This window comes from Nerophis ophidion, linkage group LG20 (genome assembly GCF_033978795.1).
Source record: "Nerophis ophidion isolate RoL-2023_Sa linkage group LG20, RoL_Noph_v1.0, whole genome shotgun sequence".
NCBI classification, from domain to species: domain Eukaryota; kingdom Metazoa; phylum Chordata; class Actinopteri; order Syngnathiformes; family Syngnathidae; genus Nerophis; species Nerophis ophidion.
The window spans coordinates 8,349,224-8,362,976 of record NC_084630.1 but is presented as its reverse complement, the minus strand read 5'-3'; the positions used below and the strand labels follow the sequence as shown (position 1 = coordinate 8,362,976).

Sequence of the window (13,753 nt, the reverse complement as noted above, 5' to 3'; positions counted from 1 at the left end):
CTCTAATTCTTACCCAGGTATTTTGGGCAATTTTTGTTTTGTGGGAAACATTTGGGAAAGTAACTTTCTGTCACAAGTTTTCCCAGAAATGTTGGAACTTTAAAAAACTGCCAATTTTACACTTTCACCCACTACTTGTTAATGTAACAATGATGTCACGGCCAGATACTTAAGTCAATATAGCTGTGAGTTATTCATATTGGATAAATACATAAAGTATTGCAGAACTGATTGTTTGGAGTGTGCATGTACATTCACATCCGCTGCACCCTTTTTACCTAACTCTTCAACTACCAATCCTTTATCTTCTGACTGCCGTACTGCCTTGATCCTCTTTGATTTTCAAAAACTTATGCTGTGTGGAAGCTGCATGGATTCAAAGGATGCCACAACCTTCTTGTTCCACTGGTCTATACTTCACTACCTTGTAACACTCATCCACAACCTGTTTAGCTAAGGAGTGATTGTGGACCTAGAATGCCCGAATCCTTTCCACCTTGACCAGTTTGTTTTTCCTCTGGGGTGTTCTACTTTGTTGTCCAAAAAGTTCCATCTTTTCCCCTTATCGGTCTTCTTGGGATGCTTTCCTCTACAAACCCTCGTCATCTATATAAAGCATTCTACTCACCCCCAATATCTTCTTGCCACCATGTCCCTATCCTTTCCAACCTGTCAACTGGAGTGCCATTTGAGTTGGAAGTTACCAGATTTGCCCCATCTCCCTCCTTCTTCCAGAAATGAGTTTGGAAGACGTGCGGGATTACGAAAAAAAAATGCACGAAGAAACCAACGATAAGGTTTGCAAAGAGCAGTCCGCAGCAAATGCACCTTCTGAGCAGTCCGCAGCAAATGCACCTTCTGAGCAGTCCGCAGCAAATGCACCTTCTGAGGATGAAGTAACGAGCCCTGAGGGAGAAGCAAGTGTATGTGTATATATATTTTTTTTTTCCTAAAGTCTCATTTTAAACCCTCGATGGACACAGTTTCTAAAAGAAGACTGAAGTGGGAGCAATTAACTTATAGGGTTCATATTGTGATTTATTTTTTAACATTTTTTGACCTGAGGGCCCTAAATATCCACTAGAAAAGGGCCTGGGTCCCACTCAAATATTAACACGGAATAATCTTCCTCTTAATTTTAAACATATTCAATAATTATACCTAACTTACATAGAGTTTACAACCTTGTCTAATATGAAACCATGTGTTAATTGCAAATATTATTTAACGCATAACCTTTAGGCTTAGGTCAGGCTGATTTATTATTTATTATTATTATTATTTAGGCTTAGGTCAGGCTGATTTATTTATTATTATTTAGGCTTAGGTCAGGCTGATTTATCATTTAACGCCTAATATTTAGGCTTAGGTCAGGCTGATTATTTAGGCTTAGGTCAGGCTGATTTATTATTTATTATTATTATTTAGGCTTAGGTCAGGCTGATTTATTAAACGCATAATATTTAGGCTTAGGTCAGGCTGATTATTTAGGCTTAGGTCAGGCTGATTTATTATTTAACGCATATTTAACGCATAAACTTTAGGCTTCGGTCAGGCTGATTAAAAAAAAAAAATAGAAATAAAATCTGAATAAAAAAGAAAATCAAATATACTGCTTAAGAAGGGACTCATAAATATAAATAACTGCCAAAAATACATTAGCGTAAAATTTTGGTGCGTAAAAGTTAATGTTTGTTCACTAAACTGTCAAAATTAAAGTGCAAATTAAAATTGTTGCACTTAAGCTTTAATGATTTTAGCTCCAGACTTTGTATTTGAAATTGTCATTACTGCCGCAGGTGGTGGAAAAATGTATTGCACATGAGTACCGGTGCGGCCCATATGGACCAAAGCTAAGAAACACATTTTTGGGCGGCCCAACAATGGTTAAACACTGGTCTATGTAACTGGTCGTTTGGGCTAGATTTTTCATATACTATATATATATATTTTTTTTAAACGGACCATCTTCAAGCCGTTCTGTGTCTCTTTAGGATGCTTATTTGCGTGCCAAAGCCCTCGAATGCGTCTCCACGCTGTCAGCCATGTTGTAGTTTTTAACGCTCCCATATAGTCTACAGACAACTGGAGGTTAAAACAATAGGCTCGCTACTTTGTATTAGAAATTATTACAGCACAGAATTTTAGCGTGCATGTGCAAGTATGAGCCAGTCTGCCCCACAACAAGAGGATGGAGAAAAATAAGGAACTTAACTGACTACTACTCTGGATTACAACTGAATAAAAATGGCAGTAAAGCTCTTCAAGTAGACTTTTACCACTTTGATTTTCAAGCAGTGATAGACTCCTGCGACCCTGAGGGAAAAGCAGTAGAAAATGGATGGATGTTGGTGTACCACTAATGGTATGCAGGCTCCATCGAGTAGTACGCCAAAGAATCAGTTGGTTAAAGTACAGTGTTTTATTTTCCAATATGCAAACAGTGTTATTGTTCAAACTGTGACCAAAGATATTAAATATACTTAGTTTTTAATGACTACTTCGGCCCACCGGTACTGTATTTGTTGGTCCTTATGGTGTTACCTTCAGAGCAAAGTTTTCTGAGGTGCTACTTGGTGAACAAAGTTTAAGAAGCACTGCTCTACCATACATGGCGATATCAACTGATGTAACTATGGCAGAGTACGTCACTAAAATCTCAAATTCCGTTTGGAAGAAGACAAGATTATTTTAAATATTTTCGCCGTGCCCTCATGGTTGGATTTAAAATTTCCGGGACTTATAGGGATCCCAAATACCTAAACTAAAAGGTAAGAAAAGTTGGTTTTGCATAATGGGATCCCTTTAACAGGAATCATATAAATGGATGGACATGGGGCAAAAAAGTTTTTAGTCAGCCACCGATTGTGCAAATTCTATAACTTAAAATGATGACAGAGGTCTGTAATTTTCATCATAGGTACACCAACTGTGATACAGAATGTGGAAAAAAAATCCAGGAATTCACATTGTAAGAATTTTATGGTGGAAAATAAATATTTGGTCAACCATTCAAAGCTCTCACTGATGGAAGGAGGTTTTGGCTCAAAATCTCACGATACATGGCCCCATTCATTCTTTCCTTAACACGGATCAATCGTCCTGTCCCCTTAGCAGAAAAACAGCCCCAAAGCATGATGTTTCCACCCCCATGCTTCACAGTAGGTATGGTGTTCTTGGGATGCAACTCAGTATTCTTCGTCCTCCAAACACGACGAGTTGAGTTGATACCAAAATGGATACATGGATGATACAGCAGAGGATTGGGAGAATGTCATGTGGTCAGATGAAACCAAAATAGAACTTTTTGGAATAAACTCAACTCGTCGTGTTTGGAGGAAGAAGAATACTGAGTTGCATCCCAAGAACACCATACCTACTGTGAAGCATGGGGGTGGAAACATCATGCTTTGGGGCTGTCTCTCTGCTAAGGGGACAGGACGATTGATCCGTGTTAAGGAAAGAATGAATGGGGCCATGTATCGTGAGATTTTCAGCCAAAACCTCCTTCCATCAGTGAGAGCTTTGAATGGTTGACCAAATACTTATTTTCCACCATCATTTACAAATAAATTCTTTAAAATTCCTGGATCTTTTTTCACATTCTCTCACAGTTGACGTGTACCTATGATGAAAATGACAGACCTCTGTCATCATTTTAAGTGGGAGAACTTGCACAATCGGTGACTGACTATATACTTTTTTGCCCCACTGTATATGATTACTTTAAATGTACTTTTGTGTTGCATCAGCATGTTTGCAGAATACCTCACTGTTGTCAATCCATCTCTTCCGAACCCAGACATGACTATGGACGAGGTGAGAGAATTTGAGCGGGCAATCCAGGAGGCCACCAACCAGAAGATTGGCGTTTTTCCCCCGTCCATCTCCATCAGCGAGACGCCGTTGTCCTCCTGTGCCCTCACCGGCCCCGCCAGCGCCCCCACCACCCCTTTGTGCACAGATGCGCCCGATTCCCTCTCCCTCCCCAAGGACCGGCCCCGTAAGAAGTCCGCCCCGGAAACCCTGACTCTCCCGGATACGCCTCCAAGTGATGTACAGCAGGGATCTACTCCAAGGCCACTACCTTCTTCAAATGACCTCCGGTCCTCCACGCCACCTTCCTCCAATCCTGATCTTGTTGGAATGGGGGACCAGTAAACCGACCTTGGAATGTCTTCCCGTTGAGTTAAGTCTACCCGCCAAAGACTGGTGCCTGAATACAGCCATCCCTAACTAAAGATAGCCAAGTCATGATTATACACACCTAAAAGCGAGTTTATTGTATTTTTTTTTTTGGTTTTTCAAAAAGTCTCACATTCCCATTTATACAGAGCTGCTAACAGTCTAATTTGTTATGTTAGGCCAGTACCATGCACTGCTTGTCCAGTCTTACTCAAAAGCTGATTTTTGAATCTTCCACTCAGCTTGTGCAGGATTTGGGTCGACGGTGTGAGTTCTGGATGAGTGGGTCCCCGCTGATCACAGCAAATTAGTGAAAGACTCGTTATCAAGCACATTGGCAGCAACAGGCCTGTGTTCTGCACAATCATGAAGTTTTACAGTGTTGACAATGTGAATGATCGACCTCTTTTCACTTAGACAAACCGTCCTATAAAGACAGGGGTCTCCAATTAAAGAACTGTACATCAGCCTACGTTTTGGTAATACAACACACTAAAACCAACTGGACATAACCTACGCTAAATTATTTAAGTTCCGTATTGAGCTGAGTACAAGTGTTTCTTTAGGACCTGTTTTTTGGGAAACAATATTTCAAAGTACGACTAAAAACGATCCAAGTCATGTTGAATAACTGGTAGATGCAGTTTGATGGGTTGATCACCATGATCTTAAAGTTGGCGTCCTACACAAACTCCTGTGTTTGCTAACATGCTGCTGTGAAGAAAAGATCTGACTGGCTTTCAGGGAAGTCCTTTGGCACCACCTTCTGGTTTGCACGTACAAATCCAGACTCTGAAAATCAGCTCCCATGGACTATATCCACGGGAAAAGTGTTTTAGTCAAGGTAAAAACACCCTTAAGCTTTGTATTATAGATGACCAAATACATTTTTGTTTAGTAATACTTTTAGAATAAACATCAGGCCGTTAAACACACACTTGGACACCCCTGTCTTTGAACAATTTCCTGATCTCTATGCCCTTCCACTTCAGAGACCTTGAACCTATTTTTCTTGCACGGAATCCCCTAGTCCTCATGCGGGACTAGGGGATATCTTTTAAGCAGTCAAACCGAGAAGAATACGCCTACTCACCACCGAGCCACAAGGTCATTCCATTGCTGGTCGTCACGTTTGTAACCACGACACAAAGTACGGACACATCAGGACGGCTGCTAATAACAGTTGGCGTCATTTCACTGAAAAGACTTTTGGACTACAGGATCAGTACAATCAGTGTTCACGCCTCAGGTCTCCCTGCTTGTTTATACTACAACCCAGTCTGCAAACTCACAATGTTTACAACAATCAGAAACTGTTTGCCTTTGCATAGTCAAGCCATGGAGTGCACATGCGGTCTTGAATACCTTTTTTTTTTTTTGGGGAAGTCATGATCACAAAAATACTGAAGTGTCCTCTATGCTGGGATGTCTGGCGGCGTACAGTGCCGTGCAAAAGTCTTAGGCCCACATTAGATTCCATCTTCATACTTTTAAAAGCGAGTTTGTTGGCTGGAAATGACAAACATATTGGGAGATTGTCAACACAGAAGATGTATGAAACAAGTAAATATTTAGTCCACTCTACAAAGGCTGAATGCTTAATTGGAAACGGACAATCATTCCCCTTATTCTGGTAAATAGCTCCTTTCGTTGATTCCATAATCACTGAAATGGTTCAAATGCATTCCTCTATCTGCACCTTTTTGATCCAGATCCTCCATATACCGAATAATAATGCTTTGAGTCTAATTGACTGGCCTGGACTTTTGCAAAGTACTGTAAATGTGATTCAACTCTCTATCCACTCAATCACTTTAGTGCCATTGTGGGAAGGAAATGCTATGTTCTGGGTACTTTTTTTTAATTTATTCAAAGTTTTCCCCCAACATTGTAACATATCGAGGTGTAAAGTGGAGGCTGACTTGTGCTGTTTTGCCTGCAGAGGATGGCTTCTGTTAATCACTGCTTTGGTGCTTGGTGAGGATTGACCTACCAACTAGAACTTTTCAAACCGTTTCCTGTCGCCATCCGAAGCCCCCTTGCGGTCAGTATTACAAAAAAATATCATTTTACCTTCTTTTCACACGGGGCAATGACTATTCAGTGATCAAACGGCAGAATTTCAAGTGCTTCTTCTATATGCTGCATGGAATGTCTCCTCTATACCTTGCGTATATTCCAAGAAGGATATTTGTATATGGATTTATTAATGATGCACCTGTATGGGGTGAAGAAGTGAATGCCTCAATGCTACTCATTTTATATTTTGAGCATGCCAAGAGAATATGAACTGCATGCCACGGTTACATTCTCACCCAGTAATCCCAAATATAGGTGCTTTTTCATCTGGTTTTTGCCAAGAGTGCAATTCGGGAACGTTTAGTAGGATAACATGCAGAAATGACGCACATGTGAAAGTTTATTTTGATAACACTAATGACGCGGCGATAGATTTTGCGTATTTTTTTTCTTAAGCCGGTCTATTTGCCGCAACATTCCACGGTAGTGACGGCGAGTTGTTCGCGTGTGTAAATCTCCCAACCCCAAACATAAGATCTTTTTTTCCAGAAAGGGACGTATGCGTGTGTGGTTTTTCTTGTTGCGTGCGCCTTACTTTTTGTATGAAATCCTACTAAATTGTGATAATACACGCAAATGGGCTATTGCATTACATGGCATGCATAAGTTTACTTTTCTCACTTTGAGTTACCGTGCATTTGTGCAATGGTTAGGATTTAGCTGGAAATGGCAAAACAAATTTGAGAAGACAGTCTTTTGCACTTAGGCCTTAAAATGAACTGCATTTGATGTTGTTTTGCCAATTCCTCCTAAAAGATACCACTGACACTGCTCTTCTTTTGCCTTGCTTTGTAAGATTTTGCGTTTAATTGTGATTACATTCCCGGAAAAGAAGCTATTTCCCTTCCCCCTTGCTTCGAAATCGCCATCTCGAGTGCAAATGTGTACGATTTGTTCTGTTGCGGTCTAACGCGACACGGTGACTGCAACGTCTTACTTGCCATAAACGCTGTTTAATATTCTGTACAGTTTTTGTTGAAAGAGTTGTTGGTAGTTATCAGTAACTCTCGCTTTTTTTTTTTTTCGTAAACCTTTTTTGAATCGGCCATCATTGTTGGATATAATGGAGTGTATGTGCGTCGTCAGGGATATATTTGCTACGTCACGGGCTGTTCCGGTTTAAACTAGCTACCTTTTTTCAGTTGTATGCTCTGTTTAAAAGAGTATTGTAAATATTGTTATGGATTGATAGTTTTTTTTTTTGTTGTTTTTCATTGGATCTGTTTAAGTGGATGGCAGCTTCATGAACGTGTGAATCTACGAAGGAATTTGTCAGTGGTTTCTCGCAGTAATAATGGTGGACTTCTAACACTGTTTTCTATTTTTCGTATTGTTTGTAACACCTTTTTTTGAGTGAAGTGGCGGATTTGTTGGATTCGGATTTTCTTTTTTTTTTTTCCTGGAGTAATCCTGCTGTAACTTGAGGGATAAAATCCTTTTTAATTGAAGGACCAAGCCTTTTTTTTTTGTTTGTTTTTTCTGTTGCACTTTGAATCCGATCTTTAACCTGACGTTACCCCGGGGTCTGTGTCACAAGCAAGAAGCTGTAATTATTGAGCTACTTCCTGTACTTTTGTCCACTTGTGCTTTGTGTAATGGGCCCCAAAAAGTGTTCATTGGAGAGTTGATTCATCGGCTTCTTTGGTAATGTAATTGTTTCACTATTATGAGCTAGATAAAGGAAATAAAAAAATCCATGCATCATTATTCTTTTGGTCTTCAATTATTTCTGTATACTTATCCCAACTTCCACTTTCCTCAGGTGTTTTGTTACGTTCATTAAAGGCCTACTGAAAGCCACTACTATCGACAACGCAGTCTGATAGTTTATATATCAATGATGAAATATTAACATTGCAACACATGCCAATACGGCCTTTTTACTTTACTAAATTGCAATTTTAAATTTCCCGCGAAGTGTCGTGTTTAAAACGTCTGGTTGTAGCGGACATTATTTTCCAGCCCGATCCAAGCTATAAGTAGTCTGCTTTAATCGCATAATTACACAGTATTCTGGACATCTGTGTTGCTGAATCTTTTGCAATTTGTTCAATTAATAATGGAGACGTCAAAGAAGAAAGATGTAGTTGGGAAGCTTTAGCCTTTAGCCACACAAACACAGCCGGTGTTTCCTTATTTTAAAATTCCCGAAGGTGAAGCTTTACTATGGATCAGAGCGGTCAAGCGAACATGGTTCCAGACTACATGTCAACCGGCAGTTTTCGGTGAAAAAATTGTGGTAATAAGTCGTCTTTTATCGGAGACATCTGTTGCGATCTGCTGCTCAGATCTTCACATATTTGTTTTTTCATTCTCAGTCTGACCCGTTTATTTCCTGTTTTTGTCCATCACTATGGTTACACATCAGTCCACCTGTTAGTCTCGCCCTGCACACCTGCTACTAATTTTTACCCTCCTATTTAAGCTCACCTTTTCTGTTTACTCATTCTCGGATCCTAATTTGTCTACGCGCAACCGTGACGACTCTCATCATTCTATGTATGTATTTTCTCGCTAGCTCTCACGCTAAGCCACTTTATTTTCCAGCTTTCATGCTGAATGTTTTTGTTTACTCTTTTGTGTCCTCGTACCAAGTTTTAGTTTTCCTTGTGTTTTATCCTAGCTTTCACGCTAGCGTCTTTTGTTTACCTTTTCTCTTTACACCAGTGTTTTCGTTCATAGCCTTTTATTATTAAATAAATACCCTTTTAACTTACCTTGTTGTGTTCATCGCTTCGACGCATCCCTGGAAAAACCACACCGGCATTACCATGCCGAAGAGTCTTCACAACATCAGCGGAGCTTCCGTCCTGCTGCAGCTGCCATGACTTCCCTTAGACTCTGGCGTCAATACACCCGTGGCCACACCCATCCGACTTTCAGGTACTATTTAATCTCACTAAAACACTAGCAACCCAATAGCAGATAATGGATTTTCTAGAATTATCCTTGTAAATGTGTCTAAAAACATCTGAATCGCTCCCACTGCAAGGGCCTTTTTTCTTTTCTAGTCCTTCACTCTAAATTTCCTCATCCACGAATCCATCTTCTCTCAAATTTAATGGGGAAATCGTCGCTTTCTCGGTCCGAATTGCTCTAGCTGCTGGTGGCTATGATTATAAACATTGTTCAGATGTGAGGAGCTCTACAACCCGTGACGTCACGCGCACATCGTCTGCTACTTCCGGTAAAGGCAAGGCTTTATTAGCGACCCAAAGTTGCGAACTTTATCATGGATGTTCTCTACTAAATCCTTTCAGCAAAAATATGGCAATATCGCGAAATGATCAAGTATGACACATAGAATGGACCTGCTATCCCCGTTTAAATAAGAACATCTCATTTCAGTAGGCCTTTAAAGCTGTGCAGTGCCATGTTTTCGGAGTATAAGCCGCACCCACTAAGTTTTAAAAGAAACTAATATATATATGCACGCGGAAAGACTTTTTTAAATTGTATTTACATTGTAAATGTTGCCAAACTGCCTGTCACACGGCAGTAAAATGCAGATCAAACAAAAGTCAGTCTTTATTCATCCTTTTTCCGAGATAACTAATATCAGGATTCTTTTTCCTTTTACTTTGTAAACACTAAGTTTGAAAAATTTCTGAAGTTGGATAATTTTAGTACATTATTTGACAAAGAAAAATCCATAGATTAGCTGCACTTTTGTATAAGCCGCAGGGTTCAAAGCTTGGGGGGAAAAAAGTAGTGACTTAGTATTGATGATTTAATAGATTTCTCTTTTTTAAAAGCAGTTTTAACATGACTTAATGGATACAGTAGTGAAGGTGTGCAGACTCCAGCTGTGGTAGAGCGACTTTGGGTGAGTGCGTTCTCAGTGGAACTCTTATTTATTCCCACAAAATGTTACATTGTTAAACACAGACTAGTAATGAGAAATACGGAATAAGAAATGATTGCAGGTGAGAAAAAAACCCCATAAAATGGTCTTATGCAAAGTTCTCACCTAAAGCAGTAAATTAACAAACAGTGTACAAAAAAAATAAGACTACAAGTAGTCTACCTTGTGTGGATTGAGTCTAGGTATGTGAGGAAGTAATAGGGCTACATTATAAGATAGGATCAAATAAAGAATGTTGATTAATCAGGCTGGCCCTTAATCTGTGTTTAAAGTTAGTGAGTGAAGATGAGTTTGCAACACAGGTGACTATTCCAGCGTAAAAGATGGAAAACTGGCTAAAATAGGGCGGAGATGATCAGTTTGTACAGTATAGTGTTGTAACGATACCAATATTTGGGTACCGGTACTAAACATTTTTCTGTACTTTTCTAAATAAAGGGCACCAAAAAAAATTGCAATATTGGCTTTATTTTAACTAAAAATCTTAGGGTACATAAACATAAGTTTCTTATTGCAGTTAAGTCTTTAAAATAGTGAATATACAAGTCAACTAGTCTTTTATTAGTAAGGAAACCAGGGGCGTCCAAACTTTTTCCACTGAGGGCTGCACACAGAAATATTAAGGCATGCTGGGGGCATTTTGATATTTTTCATTTTCAAACCATAACAAAATATATGGATTATTTTTTTTTTTTACCTTTAGGGCTCCTCGGGCCATAAAGGGTCTAAGTCAGTGGTCCCCAACCTTTTTGTATCCGCGGACCGGTCAACGCTTAAGAATTTGTCCCGCGGCCCAGGGGGAATCTTTTTTTTTTTTTTTCTCCCTCCCCTTTGTCATGAAAAAGGGAGGTTTTTGTGGTTGGTGCACTAATTGTAAGTGTATTTATTTTTTATGTTGATTTGATTTTAAAAAACAAATAAATAAAATAAAAAATATATATATATTTTTTTTATAAATAAAAATTAATAACAAATTCTTCTGCGGCCCGGTACCAATCGGGCCGCGGCCCGGTGGTTTGGGACCACTGGTCTAAGTCACTAAGATGTTAAAAACAAGTCAAATTTGTTTTTTAATAATTTAACTCTTACAGTAAATCTCTACAATATATAAACTTCGGGTTGATAATATGCCTTTATTTTTTAATAATAAAACTGAAATATGCAGTATTTCCCCCACTGCCCAAAACGTTCAAAAAGCAATGTTTGATGTGAAGTAATTACAGCCTTAAAAAATATCAATAATGCTGGTCACCATTGATTTTAATTCATTAATCTTTTTGATAAAGCTCAGGGAAAAGATGAATAAAATCTCATTAAATATGTCTGGTATCCAAAAGGTGCCCCACTCATTAAGTGAGAAATTTTCATTAGTTTTTTTAACTTAAGTTACAAGATCGACCTAAGATATCTGTCGATTTTACATTTGAACTTTTTTGTTTTTTATGCTCTTTTCTCAAAGAAAACAATGTTTTGTATGGCAACCACACAATATGTGCAATATTTTCCACATTAAACATTTTAAAGTGAAATATTTGAAATAATTGTAGCCTTGAATATGTCAATTCATTAGTGTTACATAGATTTTTTAAAATTTTTTTTGGCGCAATTGCAAAAAAAAAGAGATAAAAAAAACAGCCAACTTTTTGTAGTTAGATTGCACCTCATTCCACTTTTTTTGTTTTTTTTTTTTTTTTTTTTTTTTTTTTTTTTTTTGCAATAGCATTTCCAGAAAGTGTGGCGGGCCGGTAAACAATTATCTGCGGGCCACAAATGGCCCCCGGTCCGCACTTTGGACGCCCCTACTTTATAGAATATATATGGCAGTGTGCCAAAGCACTCTGCTGACACCTTATGGTCGTATAAATTACTGCAGCCTCTGCAGGAAAGCTTGACCCAGACGGAAATAACAGTTCTTGAACATGTTTTATTTAACAAAAATATTAGTCCATTATTACAATTTAAAAAAATAAAATAAAAAATAAACCAGCTTGCATGACAGCTTTGTGTCAACATTGCAACTTTTTCTCATTAGATTTCACCTCATTCCACTTTTAAATGTTTTTTTTTAATTTTTGAAATAGCATTTCCAGAAGGTGGCGGACCGCAAATGGCCCTTGGGCCGCACTTTGGACACCCCTGAAGTAAACATTATTTTGTCATTAACGACAAGTGGTAGAAAATGAATTACTAATTTACTTGTTAATTTACTGTTATTATCTGCTTACTTTCTCTGAACATTTTAACAATTTTAGCTATTCCTCGTCCAGCAGGGATGATACTTGTAAGAAATGTACATGTGTCCAGGGACATATTTCCTGAGTTTATAAACAAAAGATGTGATGCCAAAAATATTGACATAATCATAGTAGTATCGACAAGATACGCTACTGTACTTGGTATCATCACAGTGGATGTCAGGTGTAGATCCACCCATGACGTTTGGTATAGTACCGAACATGATTTATTAATATCGCAGTAGTATACTAATACCTGTTTAATATACAACCTTACTCTGTAGTAATTTTGCTTAAAAGTTTGCACTATATTCGTACTGTATGTCTATTTAAAAAAACACATTTTTCCATCTTCACTGCAGTTTTTGTGTGTAGCCTTATAAAAGTTACAAAACAATCCTGTTATTTAAAAACCTACTGAAATGAGATGTTCTTATTTAAACGGGGATAGCAGGTCCATTCTATGTGTCATACTTGATCATTTTGCGATATTGCCATATTTTTGCTGAAAGGATTTAGTAGAGAACATCCACGATAAAGTTTGCAACTTTTGGTCGCTAATAAAAAAGCCTTGCCTGTACCGGAAGTAGCAGACTATGTGCGCGTGACGTCACGGGTTGTGGAGCTCCTCACATCTGAACATTGTTTACAATCATGGCCACCAGCAGCCAGAGCGATTCGGACCGAGAAAGCGACGATTTCTCCATTAATTTGAGCGAGGATGGAAAATTCTTGAGTAAAGTACTAGGAAAAAAAAGGCCAGGGGAGTGGGAGCGATTCAGATGTTATTAGACACATTTACTAGGATAACTCTGGAAAATCCCTTATCCGCTTATTGTGTTACTAGAGTTTTAGTAAGATTATATGGTCATACCTGAAAGTCGGAGAGGTGTGGCGACCGCTAGTGTCTCTGAGGGAAGCCACGTTTCTCGACGAGGCGAAGCGAAGGCAGCCGTTGGGGCGGGGCTAAGCTTTTTTCCCCCCTCCTCCACGGTGGAAGCATCCCATGTTCGGGTGCGGCCGATGGGAGGAGGCAAGAGTCCGCAGCTGGCTCTTTGACAGGTGCACGAGGAACGACGCAAGCTCCGCTCATGTCTACGGTAAGAGCTGACTTATTACCACAATTTTCTTATCGAAACCTGCTGGTTGACATGTGATAGGTATGACACATAGAATGGACCTGCTATCCCCGTTTGAATAAGAACATCTCATTTCAGTAGGCCTTTAAATAACAGGATTGTTTTGTGGGAATCGAACCTGCAATCCTCAAGTTGCTGGCACGGCCACTCTACCAACTGAGCTATGCCGCCCCTACATCCTACCGCTATGTCACGATACTTAGCCTTGAATGAACACTTGATGCATATAATCACAGGAAAACACAACTAAG

At 39.0% G+C, this 13,753-nt stretch overlaps 1 protein-coding gene across 1 annotated transcript in view; it reads left to right on the top strand.

Annotated features, from left to right (window-relative positions):
• LOC133539245 (cytoplasmic phosphatidylinositol transfer protein 1-like) overlaps positions 1-7,971 on the top strand; it is an 89,653-nt gene extending 81,682 nt beyond the window's left edge. The window contains exon 9 of the mRNA XM_061881418.1: positions 3,803-7,971. Coding sequence (XP_061737402.1) covers positions 3,803-4,161 — 359 coding nt within the window. The 3' untranslated portion in view covers positions 4,162-7,971. The remainder of the gene's footprint in view (positions 1-3,802) is intronic.
• Positions 7,972-13,753: the final 5,782 nt, after the last annotated feature.